At 38.4% G+C, this 22396-nt stretch overlaps 1 protein-coding gene across 2 annotated transcripts in view; it reads left to right on the top strand.

Moving 5' to 3' along the window:
- TUBGCP4 (tubulin gamma complex associated protein 4) overlaps positions 1-22396 on the top strand; it is a 944163-nt gene that overhangs the window by 733624 nt on the left and 188143 nt on the right. For both annotated transcript variants that reach the window (XM_044077538.1, XM_044077537.1), the window contains exon 14: positions 21331-21508. In XM_044077538.1, the coding sequence (XP_043933473.1) occupies positions 21331-21508 (178 nt within the window). The remainder of the gene's footprint in view (positions 1-21330; positions 21509-22396) is intronic.

Raw genomic sequence — 22396 nt, 5'->3', positions numbered from 1 at the left:
GTAGCAGAGGACTTTAACAAATATTTATTTTTAGTTACTGGGTGAATAAACTCACTCTCCTGACTTACAAACTTACAGCTCTAATGATTTAGACATGGAACAGTTCTTTTCTTATTAAAATTTACATGGGGAATAGTTAACTTCATATCCTTGTAACAGAGACGTTGTTTTAAATTCCTACAATTCCTAAAAGCAAAATTGGATCTATTACTGATGTATTTATCTGTCTCTGGCATTGCTTGTAGTATAACCCAATTCTTAGCAATGACATCCATTACAGCATGTGAAGCTCTACTATAGCTCATAATATACCTAAGCTCTAAGTTCTGCTTACTACTGGCTATGCTGTTCCCATCTATTGAATTCGAGAAGTAAGGTTTATCACTGTTGTCTCTTTCACCTAAAACTTCTCGTTTTATGTTTTCCAAAAGACGCTCATCATAGCCCCTTGTTTTAAAATTGGACATCTCATTCATTTGACAAAGGCATCTATCCATGTCAGTATTATTCCTACTAACTCTCAAAAGTTGACTTTTTACAATTCCCCTAAATATATGCCCTGGGTGCAAACTCTTCTGATGTAGGTACCTGTTCACCTGCACATCTTTTTTGCAGATTGTAGTGTCAATCCTATTCCCATTCTTAATCAAGGAAACATTTAAGAACTGTATATTGTCCTTCGAGAAGTTCATCATAAATTTCAAAAAGTTTGTCATGGTGTCTGTGTAAGACACAAACTTAAGCAATTCCAGTTCGTTGCCACCCATATTAAAAAGACATCGTCCACAAACCTGTTGAAGAATATAATCTTGTTATACTACTATAAATCATTATTAAAGATAACTTCAGATTCCCATCTACTCAGGGCTGGATTTGCATAGGTGTTGGCTACAGATGTCCCCATGGCTGCCCCTGAAGTCTGACAGAAAAGTTGCTTATCAAACAAGAAAATAGTCGTAAGATGATGTCTAGCAACACGCAGATGGTTTCTATCTATCTTGGGGTATCTCTCCCAAACCTAACCATGCTCTCACGTGTACTGCCTCTATTCCATAATCATGAGGGATGACAGTAAAAAGAGAACTGATATCTAAGGTAACAAAGATAGTCTGTACTTTGATTCAGAGAGTGCCACACATAAAGTTTCTGCAAAAAGTTCCCAGTATCTCGTATAACATTTCTTACATCTCCCAATAATGGTTTCAGGGTAATTTCCAAATACAGCGAGACGGGTTCTGTTGGCCTCATTGGTGGACGTGTCAGGTTTTTATGCACTTTGGAGAGTCCATAATGTACAGGAGTTAAGGGGCAAGATATAGTAAAATAGTTATATAATTCTAGCATAATATCACCCATCAATTGCAAGTCATAAACACAGCTATTCACTCTAAAAATCAAATGTTTGAGTGTCAAGATCAATTTTATGAAACACAGTATTATCAGAAAGTAAATCATTCATCAACTCAAAATAATCATTTTTGCTTAAAATAACAGCCCCCCCCCCCCCTATCTGCTTGTTTAATCACAATGGTAGGTTAATTCTGCAATAGCAGTGAAGAAGAATATTCTTTGGTGAGATTGTTTTCTTGGTCACTCTCATTTTTCATATATATCCTTTATTTCTTTCTCACAAACATTATGAAATGCAAGCAGAATAGGCAGATATACTGATATAAAAACACTAGGTTTCTTATACAATGGTTTAGCAGCTTCAGTGTCTTTAAATAACAGTTTCAAAGGCAAATTTTGTACCAAAAGTTTCAGATCAGTGAGAGCATTCTCTTAAGTGTCACTAGCAGAAGGTTTGAACTGTAAGCCTTTTTCAAACAGTGATATCTCCACTGGGCTTAATTCAAAGCTAGGCAGATTTATCACTGACCGTTTACATTCCGGTTAGTTGGCAGTTCTGCTCCTTGTCAACGGAGCATAAGACCGTCTTGTTTCCTTGGCTCCCCTCCCTCTTGAAAGACACCTGGAGGTATTATGTTGTTTCAGTGGAACACTCTCTGGTAAGTTGAATAAAAAAGATGTCCGTGTCTATTCTAAGACATTATCTGTGTTCTCAGCACTATTCATCTCTTTCACAGCTACGACTTTACTTACGTTGCTTGTTAGAGCCGAGGCACCCACTGAAAACTGGTCTGAATTTTCCATGGTATTTGGAGTATTATTAAGAGGCTCAGTAGCAGCTGTGAATTCATCCAGCTGATACATAGAGCCTCTATTTAAAGACCCAGTCCTAGGTGCAGAACTCTGTGTCATAGTTTCCGTTTTCAGGCAAGAGAAGCTGTTACCCATTCAAAAATCATGTACATCTCTTTGTAGTTTCCTTTTTTACCAGCTTCCAGTTGAACCTCAAATATGCAAACGTTTTAACATATTATTGTACATTAGAATATATATTTAGGGGAATTGTAAAAAGTCAACTTTTGAGAGTTAGTAGGAATAATACTGACATGGATAGATGCCTTTGTCAAATGAATGAGAGGTTGTCTGATTTTAAAATAAGGGGCTATGATGAGCGTCTTTTGGAAAACATAAAGCAAGAAGTTTTATTTGAAAGAGACAATAGTGATAAACCCTACTTCTCGAATTCAATAGATGGGAACAACATAGCCAGTAGTAAGCAGAACTTAGAGCTTAGGTATATTATGAGCTATAGTAGAGCTTCACATGCTGTAATGGATGTCATTGCTAAGAATTGGGTTATACTACAAGCAATGCCAGAGAGAGAGAAATATATCAGTAATAGACCCAAATTTGCTTTTAGGAATTTAAAACAACGTCTCTGTTACAAGGATATGGAGTTAACTATTCCTCATGTAAATTTTAATAAGAAAGGAACTGTTCATGTCTAAATTTTTCTAGCTGTAAGTTTATAAGTCAGGAGAGTGAGTTTATTCACCCAATAACTAAAAATAAATATTTTTTCAAGTCCTCTGCTACATGCAACACAACTTTCATAGTATATCTAGTGACTTGTTCTTCTTGTTCCTCCTTCTATGTAGGAAAGTCAACTAAGAGGTTAAGGGACCACAGTATTGAGCATCATTCATATATTAGAAGGAAAGTATTAACCAATCCCCTTGCCAAGCATGTTTTAGATAGTGGTCCAGAGCATACATATAGGTTCAGAGTGATGCAAACTTTGGTAAAAAGTATAAGAGGAGGTGACCATAATAACAAGTTAGAACTGATGGAGTTATGAATGGATCTTGCACTTGAACGCTGATTCTTCTCCTGGTTTAAACACAATGGTTACATTAAAACCAGTTCTGAGGTTAAAGCAAATGTCTCTTAAGTAAGCTGTTACTAAGTGCACTTTAACTCTATATTAATTGCTTTTTGATGTGTTGATTGTTTTTAATTATGTCTGTATTCTAATTGGGGGGCTTATACCATGTGATCTTGCTTGTTTTAGTATTTAAGTGAAATTTTGACATTTTTTTATACACTGATGAAGGGATTTGTGTTCCCAAAAGCTTTGTTTTTTTAAAATAGCATTTCTATAAGTCCAGCGTGTTATTTTGTGTCTGAACTGCTTGCTGTGCTTAGATTAATTGGTCGTAGATCTCTTGTGCAGGATATTTTTGATGCATTTATCAGCATATTATTCTCTTATGCCCAAATGGTCAATTTAGTCAAGTTTTTTGCAGACATACCCTATCTGTAATGCATATAATCAGGTTACCCAATTTCAGATTATCTGCATACAGACTGTAGAACACCTCCGATGAAAAAGATAGATCTGGAAGATACAATATAAACAAGTAAAGGCCTAGAACAGAGCCCAGTGTGACACCCTGACTGTAACCAAGAATTTCACCTGTCCAACTGCTGTGTGATATTTGTGGTGTCTTATTTGTAAGCCATGAAGCTATCCATCGTATCAAGATTAAATCAAAAACTAGTTCTAATTTATTGATCAGTGTTTAGACCTTGTCAAATGCTGAAGTTAAATCTATATGAATTACATCACAGCACAGTTTCTCATTCATAGCTGTTATTATATTGTTATAGAATAACATGTTACAGGTAGTAATAGATGTAGTTTCAACATATGCATGCTGATATATGGTTTCAAGTCCCATCCTTTCCAGTTCTGGCAAAAACATATCCAATATTACCTTCTCCATTATTTTTCCACAACATGAAAGTAGATTTAAGAGTCTATATGACTATAGGCTTGTCATACTGTGCTTTCCCTTAAAGACATGTTTAATTGCATGTTTCCAAATATGAGCAATCTCCCCATATTTATATGACCTAGTTAATAATAGATATAATGGTGCTATAAGATCTGATGTTGTCAGTCTTCATTCATTCTTGATGAGTGGGACTCTGTTCCGATCTTTGGAACTGGCTCGGCTGTTACACAGCTCGCGCCAGCCAAAAAACTCTCACGCTAAGACTCTACCCGTAATTCCCCTCTCCCCATTACCTCAGATCTTGTTTGCTGCTTTGTCAGCAAGATGTGCCAGCCATTGCTCTCAGCTAAGTTTTCCATTTCTTTCATTCTGTAGATATTTATTGAATTCTATAGTTATTTGCTTCCCTTTTTCTGTATTCTCTGTCAAGTCTGTGTTTAATCTCTACTTGTTTACAGCTTTTAATATTTTTTATATAACCCTTTCTTTCCAGTTTCCCTTCATCCTCCTCCTGAGATGGTTGAGAAAAATCCCCAATGTTCCACCCAGTCAGAGGGATCAAGCAGACATAGAAGTTCAAAAGCTGCTAGAAGAAAGAGTCATCCAAAAAGTTCCACCAGGCCAGATAGGATCTGGATTTTACTCCATGCTATTTTTAATGCCAAAGAATACAGGGGACTGGAGGCCAATAGTGGACCTCAGCCATTTGAACAACTTTGTTCAGCAGACAAAATTCTGGATGATCATTGTTCAGTCCATTCTCCCCTTTCAAGGGGAAGACAGTTGAATGTGACCTTCAAAATGCTTATTACCACATAAAGGTGGACAAGTGCTCAAGAAGGTTTCTTTGCTTTCAGCTAGGGGCCAGTCATTACCAGTTCGGAGCGCTGCCTTTTGGCCTCACCACAGCCTCCAGGGTGTTCACCAAATGCATGGCAGCAGTCATGGCTCACGTGAGATTACATGGATTCCAGGTGTTACTTTATCTAGACGACTGGCTCCTCGCCACCTCTACCAGGCATCTACTGCTTCAAGCTACAGACTTCATCATACACATGTTCACTACCCTGGGCATAACAGTTAACTACAAAAGTCACAGCTGTCTCCCACTCAGGACCTAGTATTCATAGGAGCTTGCCTCAACACAGTCTCTTGCATAGCGTCTCTACCCTTTCATAGGCTCCAAGATATAAGGTATCAAGTACAGCTCATTCTAGTAAAGAACAAAGTGCGCACTCAACTTGTTCTCCACACTCAACATGTTCTCCATGGCCTAGGATTGATGGCGGTGACAATCACCTTAGTTCCATTGGTGAGATTTCATATGAGGATACTTCAATGGCTTCTGGCCTCCCAGTGGTCCATTCTTTCTCATCCAGTGACTCACCTGATCTTAATCACAGGACGTTGCAAAAAGGATCTGTCTTGGTGGATGCAGTCTGAAGAAATATTAATGGGTTGTCCCTTTGTTTAGCCGCAGCCCAAGGCCATAGTGACCACAGACCCCTCCCAGATGGGGTGGGTGGGGCATTATCTGGGAAGAATAGCCCAAGGCACATGGTCTCCACAAGAGACCAACTTGCACATCACTGTTCTGGAGATAAGAGCAGTGCTGTTAGCGTTGCAAGCCTTTCAGTCTGCTCTTCCTCTGGGAACAGTTGCAGTCCAGTCGGACAACATGTCAGTTGTATGGTATATCAACAAGCAAGCAGGAGCCAAGTCCCTACCCCCTTTGCCGGGAAGCTCTCAAGAGTGTGGCAATGGAAGATCTCTTCCAACTGCTTTCTTGTACCAACGCATATCCTGGGTAGTTTTAGCGTGATAGCAGAGGAGCTGAGCAGACACATTCTCCTGCCTCACGATTGGTCTCTCAACCCCAAAGTGGCAAAGGAAATCTTTCGCCAGTGGGGCCAACCTTGCTCTGATCTTTTTGCCTCCCCAATGAACAAGTGCAGTGGCTACTTTGCCCTAATCCCCCTGCAGGGGAAGATCCTGAGAGATGCTCTACTTCTCGATTGGCCCTTGGGTCTTCTTTACGCCTTCCCCCATTTCCTCTCATACCTCTCTTTCTAAAGAAAGCCCAAAGGTTGCAAAGCAAGGTGATTCTCATTGCTCCCTTCTGGCCCAGACAGATTTGGTTTCCCTTCCTTTGGCCTCACTTGATTCACCAACCATGGATTCTGGACCCAAATCCAGACCTGCTCTCTCACCTGCAGGGACTGATGCACCCCGAACTGCACTCTGTCTGGCTCACAGCTTGGTTCCTCCAATTCTGTTAATTACCAGGCAAAACAACTTAACTTCCCCAGTACAAAGATCATTCTGGTCTCCCATAGGCCTTCCACCAGGAGACTCTATTGTAGTAAATGGAAGAGATTTTCAGTTTGGACCTCTGAAATGAATTTAGATCCCTTTTCGGCACCTATTGAAAAAGTTTTACAATTTTTAGCCTCTCTGTTTGACCAAAGAGCTTCAGCTTCTACTATCAGAGTTCAGTTAGCAGCTATCTCTAATTTTCACAATGGCTGTGATGACTACCCTACAATTTCCCATCACCTGTGGAAGATTTTTCTCAAAGGTCCCTTACAATTAAAACCTAGCTTCATGGGATCTCAATTTAGTTTTGCAGTCTTTAGTAATCCCCCCCCCCCTTTGAACCAGCAGCTACTTGCCATCTTAAATTCCTTTCCTGGAATACTCTCTTTCTAATAGCCATAACGTCCACAAGAAGGGGTTCTGAGATCCAGGCATTATGTATGAAACCTCCCTACATCATTTTTCCCAAAGACAGGGTGTCATTGAGAATTAATCCCTTTTTCCTTCCTAAGGTGGTCTCTGAATCCAATATTAACCAAATTATTGAGTTACCGGTTTTCTTCCCCAATATTTCTAACAAGGGTGAATATTGCTTACACTTAATTGGACGTACATAGGTAGCTACATTTCTACCTGAACAGGACTAAACAGTCCTGAAAATCAGATCAATTGTTCATTTCCTTTTCTGGTCCAACGGTGGGAAAAGCTGCATCAAAAGTGACGTTATCAAAATAGCTGAGAGATTGTATTACCTTTATTGATACACACACCAATCATAACTTACCTGTGCCTGTAAAAGCAGGTTCAACCAGATCAGTTGCCACTTCAGCAGTCTTTCATTCAAGAGCTTCTGTGGACGAAATATGTGCAGCTGCATCTTGGGCTACCCCTCATACCTTTATTACCCATTACAAATTGGATATGGTCTCCAGCATCCTTTGGCTGTATGGTTCTCAGGTATATCCTTCTATAAGGCCACCCAGGGAATAAAGTAGCTGGGGACTCTGTCCCATTCGTTAAGAATGAGCAAAGATTGACAACATCAGATAAAGAAGTTATGTACTCACCATAACGTTCCATCTGTGTTGTTGATCTTCATTCATTTTTGACATCCCGCCCACCTCCCTCCTCCTGTAGATATTCTGGGGGATCGAATCCTTGTCCTGGGTTGTCATAGGGTCTTTACCTTGGACATTGCCTCTGCTTATAATTGGTGTGTATATTTTGCTTGTATCTGCCAACTCGATCTGAGGTAATGGTGAGAGGGGGAACTCTGGGGTAAAGTCTTATCTCAAGATTTTTTTGGCTTGCATGAGCTTTATAATGGCCAAGCCAGTTCTGGGGATCGGAACTGAGTCCCATTCGTCAAGAATGAACGAAGGTAGACAACACTGATGGAACGTTATGGTGAGTACATAACTTATTTTTCTTGTTGAAGTGTTCTCAGATCCTTATAACTTATTCCATCTCCTCCCAGTGCTTTGTTTGGATCCAGTTTGCATAGCTCTTTTTCAGTATAATCTATTTTGATTCCAGTATCTGAGGCCACCTGGATATCACTAGAACAACTTATTACCCCTGTTATGAAGTCACTGTTTTGCATAAGATTTTCTAACTAAATCTGTGATCTGTTGTGTGTGAGAATACATTTTAGAATCTACACATAGTTTATTAATTTTTGGCTTTTTATTCCTTCCACATCTTATATATCAGTAAAATGGTTTCCTATTATGTTCAATATCTTTAGAACATTTTTCTTAAAATTTTTCATGATCTTGTTTCACCCTATGCTTAATTTGTTTGTCCAGTTTGTTTTTCAATTTTCAAAGCTGTAGTTCGACCTGTTATCCATTTCTTATATTTTTGTCACTTACCTTAATCGGGTATCTTGTTCTTATGGAAATATATCTCCCTGATGTTGTATACCTAGATCCTGATGTTAAACATTTTTTTTTGCACTCAATTTCTCTTTAAAAATTTTCCCCATTCCTTCTGCAGTTTTTCTACTGAATGCATCACTACAGTTGGTTTTACATAGTGACTGTTTTTCTTCCATATAAATCTGTAATTAATCTTCCGTGCATTGGTTTAGGTTTCATTTGGCAGGATTATCTAACAACAAATAAACCTTTATAACCCCGTGATCACTGGACATCAGTGGTGGTAAAACTTGACATGAAGTAACAGTAATTTCTTTAGGAACACACACAATTTCTAGCATGTTCCTTTTCCTGGTATTTTTTTTTTTTTTTTTTTTTTTTAATAATCTGAAGCAATTGCTGTTCATGAATTTACATTGTGATTAATTTCCTTTCTGATGCTGTTGAATCAATATTATTCCAGTTTGCTTCTGGTAAATTTAAGTCCCCACGCACTATTCTTCCTTCCTGTTTTTCCAAGAAATGTATGAATTCTTGTAGGTCATCAGCCCTGGACTTTGGTGATCTCTAACAACTCTCTAACAATTGTTGCATGTTCCAGGGTTGTCTTTATCATCACAGCTACACAGTCTGTATTGTTGGTGTTAACATTGAACATGTAATAACCACAGGGCTTGTAACTGTCTTTAATCCCTATCATAACACCTCCACCTGATTTTTTTGTTAGAATGTCTGTTACGTTAAAGACATTTATACCCTGACAGAACTGATTTCCAGTCATTGTTCTTTAACCATGTTTTGCAAACAATAACATCAATCTTGTGAGAATGTAGTAAATTTTTTCAATAATAACATTTTAATGTTAATGGTCCTAGCATTAACAACCATCAGAGATGCAGTGAATGTTGCTATCTGTGAATTGTTAAATTTCCAGCATGGCAAAAATCCTGCCTAGTGTTTGCAAAGTATTGCAAAATATTTGCTGCAAAATTTCTCTTTCCTGATCTTGGCAAATGTGTGCCATTCTGTCTGAACACATGCCCAAAGTTAGGCTTAGATGTTCTACACGTTTCCATTTTTTAAAAAGGGACTTTTTTTCACGTAGGTATTTATCCAAAACATCTTTTCATTCACTGTGACCTGACTCTTCTTTCTGTATGCGATTTGTAAAACGTATATCCTAATACCAGTACAAGCTATTTTATCTAAAAATGCTGTAAGTTCCCTACTAATATAGAGTCCTTATGGATGAGATCACTTGTACTAACATGAATAAAAAGAGATCCATACTTCCTTTACATTAAGGCGTTCTAAGGCTTGTCTAACATACTCTTATTTACTATTTTTGTTCCTGGCAAGCATAACACAATTCGATGTTCATTATCTTCTCTGCATATGTAAGTATCAGCTCCTGTAATAATTGAATCTTCAATTACACTAATATCTTTTCTGACCAGATCTGAAGTATCTTCAACTTCTAATTCAGTAATGTCTGCTGTATCAATTGTTGAAGGCTTCTGTAGCTGGAATGACCCTGATATCAGTGTTGATAACCTCCAAGTATATCCCTCTTTTTGGACTGAGATTTCAGCTTTAAGCCATCATCTCTGTATTCTTATGATGTGTTTATGAATATGACAGACCACTAGCAAATAATTTGCTGATGCCACTTACAAGATCAGCAATCAGTTGTGGCAAAGTGTAAGTATAAGAACAAGTGTGCTTTTCTTGCACAGGCAGAGTTTGTTAGTAATGTAATGCAAGAACCTGATAATATACATCTTGGTCAGTCTTTTGGAATTAGGTCTGCCATCCCTCATAATTGGCTGAAATCAGTTTTGCAATGTCTGTTGATGTCATACATTAGCGGAGAACATTCTCTTTCTGTTTTATTTGGTCGTTGCCAACATTATAAAATTGTCCATATACTCAACAGGAAAAATGCTTCTTACAACTATTGACTGACAGGAGTACAGTTGATATTTATGCTGTCATGTTGGGGTGATTTCAACATATGACATAATGGACAACAATCACTAGTTAGTGTAAGTTAGAATGTTACTGTATGTTCTTGGACCTTGTAAATTTCCGAACGAAAAATCAAAAGTGAAGTCATTAATATCCATCTTGTGATTATCGACTCTGCCTACAGTACTAGAGAGGTCTATCCCATCTCTCCGTTGTAAACTGCTTGCCTGCCCATTCGGGATGCCTGGAGATGAAGTCGATGGAATTTCCACGCTATTGCCAGTCATAATGGGGTTAACCCCAAACTCATTTAGTGAAGGAGAATTAATATTTTGACAAGCCGAGTTGTTGTGACCCCCTTGCTTCCCAGCTGGTTCACGATTAAACAACTCTTCTCGCCGCCCTACACAGCTAAAGAGTTCCAAAAGCTTTGTAACCTCTCCACGTAAAGCTGATACTTCAGCGCGAAGGTCAGCAATTTCAGAAACCTTTGTTAATGATAAAAAGATGAATGTATTAACATTATTGTTGCAACATACATTACATATATGTCATATGAATTTTATGTGCACTGCATAAATTATATCTTTATTTTATATTAATTGCATATGACTTTTTGAAATTACTTTATTATTTTTAATTTTTAATATATATAGTTATGTAAGGTTATGAGCGGAGTTTTTTATAGTTCAACATATAACCTTATATTTTTTATATTTATGTTTATGTTTATATGCATATGTTTTTTACGCATGGTAAGAAGATACAATTCATTTTATCCACTCTTATAGGGTGTTTCAACCATATTACTGGTTTGTAAAGAAGAACTTGTACTGTTGCTTTAAGATTACGCCAGTTTGGCGCCAAACCATTAACATTTAAAAGCAGCAAACAATTAAATCTGGTTGTTCTGATGAAGCTCGTGTATACGAGTGAAAGCGCTTAACTTTTATGTCAATAAAGGATTTTATTCCAGTTTTGTGAGTAGCGATTTATTGTGGTAGCAGTTCTACATGTTCACAATTGGAAATTTTATTCTTTGATGCTTTGAACTGCCTATCAGCTTTTGTGGTTCCAGTTTTATACGAGTGACTGCTAGCGTTCTGTTTGCAGTTTCGTTTACATTTAGTGTTACAAAACGCTGGATTTCAGTCTTCGACGAATTCTAGTAAAGAACAAAGTGCGCACTCAACTTGTTCTCCACACTGAACTTGTTCTCCATGGCCTAGGATTGATGGCGGTGACAATCACCTTAGTTCCACTGGCGAGATTTCATATGAGGATACTTCAATGGCTTCTGGCCTCCCAGTGGTCCATTCTTTCTCATCCAGTGGCTCACCTGATCTTAATCACAGGACGTTGCAAAAAGGATCTGTCTTGGTGGATGCAGTCTGAAGAAATATTAATGGGTTGTCCCTTTGTTTAGCCGCAGCAGCCCAAGGCCATAGTGACCACAGACCCCTCCCAGATGGGGTGGGTGGGGCATTATCTGGGAAGAATAGCCCAAGGCACATGGTCTCCACAAGAGACTAACTTGCACATCACTGTTCTGGAGATAAGAGCAGTGCTGTTAGCATTGCAAGCCTTTCAGTCTGCTCTTCCTCTGGGAACAGTTGCAGTCCAGTCGGACAACATGTCAGTTGTATGGTATATCAACAAGCAAGCAGGAGCCAAGTCCCTACCCCCTTTGCCGGGAAGCTCTCAAGAGTGTGGCAATGGAAGATATCTTCCAACTGCTTTCTTGTACCAACGCATATCCTGGGTAGTTTTAGCGTGATAGCAGAGGAGCTGAGCAGACACATTCTTCTGCCTCACGATTGGTCTCTCAACTCCAAAGTGGCAAAGGAAATCTTTCGCCAGTGGGGCCAACCTTGCTCTGATCTTTTTGCCTCCCCAATGAACAAGTGCAGTGGCTATTTTGCCCTAATCCCCCTGCAGGGGAAGATCCCGAGAGATGCTCTACTTCTCGATTGGCCCTTGGGTCTTCTTTACGCCTTCCCCCATTTCCTCTCATACCCCTCTTTCTAAAGAAAGCCCAAAGGTTGCAAAGCAATGTGATTCTCATTGCTTCCTTCTGGCCCAGACAGATTTGGTTTCCCTTCCTCTGGCCTCACTTGATTCACCAACCATGTATTCTGGGCCCAAATCCAGACCTGCTCTCTCACCTGCAGGGACTGATGCACCCCGAACTGCACTCTGTCTGGCTCACAGCTTGGTTCCTCCAATTCTGTTAATTACCAGGCAAAACAACCTAACTTTCCCAGTACAAAGATCCTTCTGGTCTCCCATAGGCCTTCCACCAGGAGACTCTACTGTAGTAAATGGAAGAGATTTTCAGTTTGGACCTCTGAAATGAATTTAGATCCCTTTTCGGCACCTGTTGAAAAAGTTTTACAATTTTTAGCCTCTCTGTTTGACCAAAGAGCTTCAGCTTCTACTATCAGAGTTCAGTTAGCAGCTATCTCTAATTTTCACAATGGCTGTGATGACTACCCTACAATTTCCCATCACCTGTGGAAGATTTTTCTCAAAGGTCCCTTACAATTAAAACCTAGCTTCATGGGATCTCAATTTAGTTTTGCAGTCTTTAGTAATCCCCCCCCCCCTTTGAACCAGCAGCTACATGCCATCTTAAATTCCTTTCCCGGAATACTCTTTCTAATAGCCATAACGTCCACAAGAAGAGGTTCTGAGATCCAGGCATTATGTATGAAACCTCCCTACATCATTTTTCCCAAAGACAGGGTGTCATTGAAAATTAATCCCTTTTTCCTTCCTAAGGTGGTCTCTGAATCCAATATTAACCAAATTGTTGAGTTACCGGTTTTCTTCCCCAGTATTTCTAACAAGGGTGAATATTGCTTACACTTAATTGGACGTACATAGGTAGCTACATTTCTACCTGAACAGGACTAAACAGTCCTGAAAATCAGATCAATTGTTCATTTCCTTTTCTGGTCCAACGGTGGGAAAAGCTGCATCAAAAGTGACATTATCAAAATAGCTGAGAGATTGTATTACCTTTATTTATACACACACCAATCATAACTTACCTGTGCCTGTAAAAGCAGGTTCAACCAGGTCAGTTGCCACTTCAGCAGTCTTTCATTCAAGAGCTTCTGTGGACGAAATATGTGCAGCTGCATCTTGGGCTACCCCTCATACCTTTATTACCCATTACAAATTGGATATGGTCTCCAGAGGAAGGGCATCCTTTGGCTGTATGGTTCTCAGGTATATTCTTTTATAAAGCCACCCAGGGAATAAAGTAGCTGGGGGACTCTGTCCCATTCGTTAAGAATGAGCAAAGATTGACAACATCAGATAAAGAAGTTATGTACTCACCATAACGTTCCATCTGTGTTGTTGATCTTCATTCATTCTTGACATCCTGCCCACCTCCCTCCTCCTGTAGATATTCTGGGGGATCGAATCCTTGTCCTGGGTTGTCATAGGGTCTTTACCTTGGACATTGCCTCTGCTTATAATTGCTGTGTATATTTTGCTTGTATCTGCCAACTCGATCTGAGGTAATGGTGAGAGGGGGAACTCTGGGGTAAAGTCTTAGCTCAAGAGTTTTTTGGCTTGCATGAGCTTTATAATGGCCAAGCCAGTTCTGGGGATCGGAACTGAGTCCCATTCGTCAAGAATGAACGAAGGTAGACAACACTGATGGAACGTTATGGTGAGTACATAACTTATTTTTCTTGTTGAAGTGTTCTCAGATCCTTATAACTTATTCCATCTCCTCCCAGTGCTTTGTTTGGATCCAGTTTGCATAGCTCTTTTTCAATATAATCTATTTTGATTCCAGTATCTGAGGCCACCTGGATATCACTAGAACAACTTATTACCCCTGTTATGAAGTCACTGTTTTGCATAAGATTTTCTAACTAAATCTGTGATCTGTTGTGTGTGAGAATACATTTTAGAATCTACACATAGTTTATTAATTTTTGGCTTTTTATTCCTTCCACATCTTATATATCAGTAAAATGGTTTCCTATTATGTTCAATATCTTTATAACATTTTTCTTAAAATTTTTCATGATCTTGTTTCACCCTATGCTTAATTTGTTTGTCCAGTTTGTTTTTCAGTTTTCAAAGCTGTAGTTCGACCTGTTATCCATTTCTTATATTTTTGTCTCTTACCTTAATCGGGTATCTTGTTCTTATGGAAATATATCTCCCTGATGTTGTATACCTAGATCCTGATGTTAAACATTTTTTTTTTGCACTCAATTTCTCTTTAAAAATTTTCCCCATTCCTTCTGCAGTTTTTCTACTGAATGCATCACTACAGTTAGTTTTACATAGTGACTGTTTTGCTTCCATATAAATCTGTAATTAATCTTCCGTGCATTGGTTTAGGTTTCATTTGGCAGGATTATCTAACAACAAATTAACCTTTATAACCCCGTAATCACTGGACATCAGTGGTGGTAAAACTTGACATGAAGTAACAGTAATTTCTTTAGGAACACACACAATTTCTAGCATGTTCATTTTCCTGGTATTTTTTTTTTTTTTTAATAATAATCTGAAGCAATTGCTGTTCATGAACTTACATTGTGAGTAATTTCCTTTATGATGCTGTTGAATCAATATTATTCCAGTTTGCTTCTGGTAAATTTAAGTCCCCACCCACTATTCTTCCTTCCTGTGTTTCCAAGAAATGTATGAATTCTTGTAGGTCATCAGCCCTGGACTTTGGTGATCTCTAACAACTCTCTAACAATTGTTGCATGTTCCAGGGTTGTCTTTATCGTCACAGCTACACAGTCTGTAGTGTTGGTGTTAACACTGAACATGTAATAACCACAGGTCTTGTAACTGTCTTTAATCCATATCATAACACCTCCACCTGATTTTTTTGTTAGAATGTCTGTTACGATAAAGACATTTATCCCCTGACAGAACTGATTTCCAGTCATTGTTCTTTAACCATGTTTTGCAAACAATAACATCAATCTTGTGAGAATGTAGTAAATTTTTCAATAATAACATTTTAATGTTAGTGGTCCTAGCATTAACAACCATCAGAGATGCATTGAATGTTGCTATCTGTGAATTGTTAAATCCAGCATGGCAAAAATCCTGCCTAGTGTTTGCAAAGTATTGCAAAATATTTGCTGCAAAATTTCTCTTCCCTAATCTTGGCAAATGCGTGCCATTCTGTCTGAACACCTGCCCAAAGTTAAGCTTAGATGTTCTACACGTTTCCATTTTTTAAAAAGGGACTTTTTTTCACGTAGGTATTTATCCCAAAAATCTTTTCATTCACTGTGACCTGACTCTCCTTTCTGTATGCGATTTGTAAAACGTATATCCTAATACCAGTACAAGCTATATTATCTAAAAATGCTGTAAGTTCCCTACTAATGGAGTGTCCTTATGGATGAGATCACTTGTACTAACATGAATAAAAAGAGATACATACTTCCTTTACATTAAGGCGTTCTAAGGCTTGTCTAACATACTCTATTTTTGTTCCTGGCAAGCAAAACACAATTCGATATTCATTATCTTCTCTGCATATGTAAGTATCAGCTCCTGTAATAATTGAATCTTCAATTACACTAATATATTTTTACTAATATATTTTCTGACCAGATCTGAAGAATCTTCAACTTCTAATTCAGTAATGTCTGCTGAATCAATTGTTGAAGGCTTCTGTGGCTGGAATTACCGTGATATCAGTGTTGATAACCTCCAAGTATATCCCTCATTTTGGACTGCGATTTCAGCTTTAGGCCATCATCTGTGTATTCTTATGATGTGTTTATGAATAAGACAGACCATTGGCAAATAATTTGCTGATGCCACTTACAAGATCAGCAATCAGTTGTGGCAAAGTGTAAGTATAAGAACAAGTGTGCTTTTCTTGCACAGGCAGAGTTTGTTAGTAATGTAATGCAAGAACCTGATAATATACATCTTGGTCAGTTTTTTGGAATTAGGTCTGCCATCCCTCATAATTGGCTGAAATCAGTTTTGCAATGTCTGTTGATGTCATACATTAGCGGAGAACATTCTCTTTCTGTTTTATTTGGTCATTGCCAACATTATAAAATTGTCCATATACTCAACAGGAAAAATGCGTCTTACAACTATTAACTGACAGGAGTACAGTTGATATTTATGCTGTCATGTTGGGGTGGTTTCAACATATGACATAATGGACAACAATCACTAATTAGCTGTAAGTTAAAATGTTACTGTATGTTCTTGGACCTTGTAGATGTATAACCACTGTTGTGGTGCATTACAGGAGATCCTTTTGTATGATTGCATTTGTGGTAAGGTTGAATAAAATTACATTGCTTGGCCTAACTGTATTTCAAAGCTGCTCATTCTGTAGGTTCAGGTTTCTTATACTATTGGTTATTAGTGTTTTTGTAGCTGTAACCTTTATAGCAGATTACATAAGATATCTGCTGTCGGCATCGTGTATATTTTTTCATACTCTGAATGAATTAATACTAAATATCTTAGGTGAATGTCATCCTTCAGCTCTGAGTGGGTATCTTTATTTAGCGCACTTAACATGTGACATGTTATTTCCCTAATGCTGTTTTATCATTAGGGAAACCAAAACAATTTAATTTTTTAAATCACTTGTAATTAATGTCATTTCCGAAAATACATGATTGTTTCCATAGGGGTAAGTAGCTTAAGAATATTCCTGCTATTTCCATGAATTGTGCCGCAGGGGTAATTTAGTGTATAGTAGGCAAGCTGGGAAATTTGAGAAATTTCTTGAGCAAGTCAGATGAAATAGAATATCGCAGTTAAACTAAATGGAAATAGACTGCTTTCGTTTAAAGTTTTGGAGAATTGCAAACTTGCTGGGAATGTGAGATAAATTAGTTAGAGATGGCCTGGTAGTAGCTGCTAAGCCCCCCCCACCTTATTCATGCATGCTTAACCATAACCCTGTGCCTGTCCCTACCGCAGTCATAACACAACACTTTAACTTATGAAAACATCTTTCCTTAATAGTATCAGTATTCAGACAAATTTAGTCTGTGTTTTTCTGGGATAGGGTTTCATGATTGGAAAAGAAAACTGTTGAGTTTCTGCTTTCAGTTGCTTTAGTTTTGTAGTTTTTCATTTCTGTTTTCAGTCGCTTTAGTTTTGTAATTTTCCTTGCTCATACTGGTTTGTGTTAAAAGTTGGTATTGATGGAGTATCTTTTGGCCTTTGTGCACTTTGACATTTTATCGTATTAGTCCTGTAGATGTTCGTGAGATCACTGTTGCAGTGGCCTAAGCTAAATGGCACATATCCTGCCAAGGATCGGACCTCTGGCTAGTATCCAAAGCTTTAGAGTGACTTCCACATGCCACTATGTCCAAGGAGGTATTACAGCGTGTCAATATAAAGCTAGGTGCACGGGCATAAAAATTCAAAACTTTCTAGCTATTGAAGTGACCACTATGACTTGTTCTTTGCTGTATCTTCTGTGACTTGGCAGTTAGCTAATTTTAAGAAATTAGACAAACACCCCATCGGGACTTCCTTCCTTTCTTTCTGTGAAAGGTATTTTTGGCTTTTGTCTGAGAGAGAGAGAGAGAGAGAGAGAGAGACAGAGGAAGTGCTTGTGTGGACAGCAAATATCTTATAGAGACTCCAAAACAGCCTTTTCCTGTTTAGGTGAGGAACAGAATGTCTGTTTATTCTCCAGTTGTTTATCTTTTAAACCTTAGACCTTTAGGAGCTATCTTAGTTCCGTCAAGCTCTTTGTTGAAGGCCAGTGGCTTAAAGCCCTTATGTGACCCACTATGGAGTCTGATACCTCAAATTTCCTCTGCAGGTCATTAAAAAAAGGAAAATAGGGAGGTTTCTTCAATGCCATCTTCAACATACTCTCTTTTCTGGCTCTTGATTGATGACTTCACTGTGGCCATGTTGGAGCCCTCAGATGATATGCTGCTGCTTCTGACCTCTCTGTTGTTGCTCTTTGGGAAGCCACTATGGGTCAGGCGTCTGGCAAGGGCTTGGATGTACATACAGTGTGACAAGGGAGAACTATTATTCATCAACTCCGAAGGGATGCAGATGTCCTGCAGATAGCTGTTGCTGATGAGATGCCTTACTTTTGGGGAGAGGACTGGATGTCTGAGCAGATGTTTTCTTTAGAGACTCCCATGAAAAATTCTCAGAAGTTGAAACACCTCCTCACTCCCTGTACCCCAAAGGAAATAAAAGAGGGATAGTTTCCTTTTGCTAAAAGTTTTTCTAAACATTTCAATCTCTTCAGTCTGTTTCTACAGCCCAGACTCATTAAAAAAGAAAGGGATCTCCTTCCCTTTCATAGTCTGATTCTGATATAAAGGATGTTGGTTTACACCGTTTCTCAGGTTTCTTCAAGTAGATCTGTGTGAGTAAGTCTGTCCTGTGGGGAAGTTTTGTAGCAGTCCCCTTTGGCCTTTTTCATGAGATGGGAGAACCACTGTTGCCTAGACAAAAAGGGAGTTACCAATATTGTTTTTAGAGAGCCCTTTTGGATCTTTAAAAGAACTCTGATTATTGGAGGAAGGAGGTGGCATAAAGGAACATTCCCATCCATGGGAAAGAGAAGGCATCTGTCTTCCAGGCCTGTCTACAAGGAGTCGTAGATCAAAATTTTTTCAAATGTCTGTTGTGAATGGATGGAAATAGATCTGCTTGTAGAGTTACCCACAGGTTGATAATCTGGAAGCCCCTGTGTGTAACATGCATTTGTGAGGTCAGTCTTCTTTCTGCTTAAAGTCTGCCACAGTATTCTTCTCTAATGGAATGTAAGCAGCCTTGAAGGACAGGTTGTGCTTTACTGCAAGTTCCCAGGCTATCATGACTAGTCTGCACAGGGGATACAACCTGGTTTCCTCTTGTTTACTTGTGGAAAACAAGATAGTGGTGTTGTCTGTGATTACCATAAGAAGTCCTGGAGTCTGTTAATGGTTCAGGGCTTTGAGGGCAATTACAGACATCAATGAAATGATGACATTGGTGTTTGAAATAATGGTTCCAAAGCCTTTGTACTTTGGCTCCTTTGAATACACCCCTCAGGCAAAGTCTGAAGCATGTATAGTTACAGACTGGGAAGGGTGTGAGTGGGGAAACTAGAAGACCAGGATTCAGGCTGGCTGAACTGATCTTTCCTCCAGTGTTCCTTTCTAGCAAAATTCACTACAAGAATTTGAAAAGGTAAGGGTTGTTGCTGCTGGGTCCATACTGATTTGCGAAACTACAGAATTCTTCTCGTGTAATCTGCCTGTGGAAATCATGATAATTGTAAAAGTCATATATCCTAATGTCCTGAAGAATTCCCCTACTGATATTGGAGTTTGAAGAGCAAACTGAAAGGATTGTTCTTTGTAAAAGATTACATGGACCTCAGACAACTTGGATACTAGACTGAAAAAACAGAGGACTTCAGAAGTTCCAGTCAGTTGTACATTGCCTATGAAGGGTAGATGAAGGGATGACTGATCTCAAAGCAGACTAAGTGGTTATTCCATTCTATTCAGTTTTGTTATTCTCATCATGGAAGGCCCCTTCTCATCAATGTCAGAGCCACCAAATGTAGAAGGGTTGGAGATGTATACACTCTACAGGGGCCATGGATATTTCTAGTACTTTTTGGAAAGGGGTAGACTGCAAATGTATTTTATAGGTGGCAACTTGGTTATCAGCACACATTTTCACTAAATGGTATAAAACTGACTGCTCCTCCTCCTCCACATCGAACAGGTTGTGCTAAGACTGTACTCCAAAGGCTCTTGGATTATGGTCTTTCCTCCTCCTCCCAAATTATCTAAACTATGGCAATAGGCTGCTGCAGCAGTGATCTAATGATGAACGTAGAACAGTTGTTTAAGTAAACTTACCATAACAGTAGATGTTCAAATAGATCACAGTTTCAGTGCTAACACCCTCGCTCCTAACACCTTTTGGTCCTTCTGGTGGATTTTTTTTCCTTATTAGGGCTTATTCTACTTGATATAGCTGTCAGGGTGGGGTTCCTTATCCTTGCCTTTTATCCCTTTCTGCTAGAGTACAACTTGTACTATGGCTCCAGGCTATCTTTTCTGAGAAGCAAGAGAGTTCTGAATTTTGGTTCTGATACCCAACTGTGCTTTGTATGTATGTGTGTGTGTGTGTGTGTGTGTGTGTGTGTGTGTGTGTGTGTAGGTATATATATATATATATATATATATATATATATATGTGTGTGTGTGTGTGTGTATATATACATATGCACCCACACATGCATTTTGTGCCCTTTGACAGCATGTTGTGTAATTGTGTAATCCTATATGTAATGTATAATAATGTCCACATCAAAGATGATATGCATTGTAATTTAGATTCAGTGATATGTTTACCGTTTGTTTGTGTCTTTCGGCTTTTCCCAGTTAGGGGTCGCCACAGCGGAACTCCGATCCGCTAATGATTGCTAGTTGATTTTTGCGTGTCGAGTTACCAGCCCTGACACACACAACCTTCAATGAAGGTACTCCCTTTCATGCATATCTCCACGCAGAAGACGCTTTAACTGAAAATCGAACCGGACAGCGTCTTACTGTGAGGTGACAACGCTACATATGCTGAATTAGTTTTAGAACTTTTTTAAATTACAAAAGTCAGAGCTTTTGTTAAAAATCAGTAAATACTACCCTTCCTTTAAAAGGCTTTGCTATCTACTTTTTGCGTTGCCTGGTAGGAAGAGAATTATCTCATTTTATTATGAAGCGATTTTCTAAGCAGGTTCCTAAGTGAAGCGGGAAGAAAGCAGATGTCCTAAAATTAGGTCATTGTTATAGATGGCTTATATTGTACCATTTGCATAAAATATTCTCAGTGACTGTGAATGTAAGTTATTAAAAAAAACATTCAGTTAGTGTATACACAAGCATTTTGTTTAGATATTGTTCCGAATGTGTGTTTATGGTAATGTGCACTTTTTTATAATTGTTATAGCTATCCGATGTTCAGTATCTGACATAATCTTGTCTTTCTTGTTGTATCAGATACAATGTTATGTTTAAATATCTTCTGAGTGTACGTCGTGTTCAGGCTGAGCTACAGCACTGTTGGGCCCTACAGATGCAACGTAAGCACTTGAAATCTAATAATACGGATGCAGTAAAATGGAGATTGAGAAATCACATGGCATTCCTAGTTGACAATCTGCAGTACTATTTGCAGGTGAGAGCTTCTGCATTTATGTCTTGTGGATTAGTTAAAAACTTTTTTAAATGTTGCCAGTTTTGTGTTGTACAGAACTGCATTTGCTTATGATATTTACTTCACTGCTTGACATAGCGTTGTACTTGTCTCAAGGCAGTCATAAATTTTTATATCTCTTCTGGCTTAGTGCTCTGTATTTCAGGACTTCACTGTACAGGAATGTATCTTAATAGTTACAGCAATAGCTCAAAGTCTTTATCCTTTAAGCAGAGTCAGAAGAGTTGAATGTAATGTATAGGATATGACCATACTGAAATTAATCAGAAGTGTAAGTCATGCTCAATATGCATTCAGAATTCAAAACTGTTGTATTAGAATCTTTTCTTCAAAGTAGTTGTAATACTTGTGTGCAACTTAATTACCATTAAGTCCAAAAATGTAAACTTTAAGAATTTTGCAACAGGAAGAAGAGCAGAACTTAAAAACAAAAGTGTAATTACTGCCTGTATTCCAGAGTAGCTTTCAGAACTGAGTTGGTCAAATTACTTTCAGTAATCCCACGAGAGTTTTCAGTGTAGGAGAAATAGAAATAAATGTACATGCCATTTGTCATGGGTAAGATGATAACACTGGAATGTAATTTGAGTAAAGAATAAAATGACAGAGGATATATATATATATATATATATATATATATATATATATATATATATATATATATATATGGGTCTACTTTAGTTGACCGACACGCAGAAGACCGAGACCAAACGACCGAAAACGAAGGTGATCAACAAGGTGAAATCCCGACAGCCGAAAAGACCGACATGGGCAACGTGTGAGCGCGACTCGGTAAGTGTGCGATAGTGAGGGATTTAGGGTTAGGAAGCGGACAGGTAAGTGTGCGAT

Source organism: Protopterus annectens, chromosome 7.part0 (genome assembly GCF_019279795.1).
Source record: "Protopterus annectens isolate FY-2018-M chromosome 7.part0, PAN1.0, whole genome shotgun sequence".
NCBI classification, from domain to species: domain Eukaryota; kingdom Metazoa; phylum Chordata; order Ceratodontiformes; family Protopteridae; genus Protopterus; species Protopterus annectens.
This window is presented reverse-complemented; position numbering and strand designations above follow the sequence as displayed.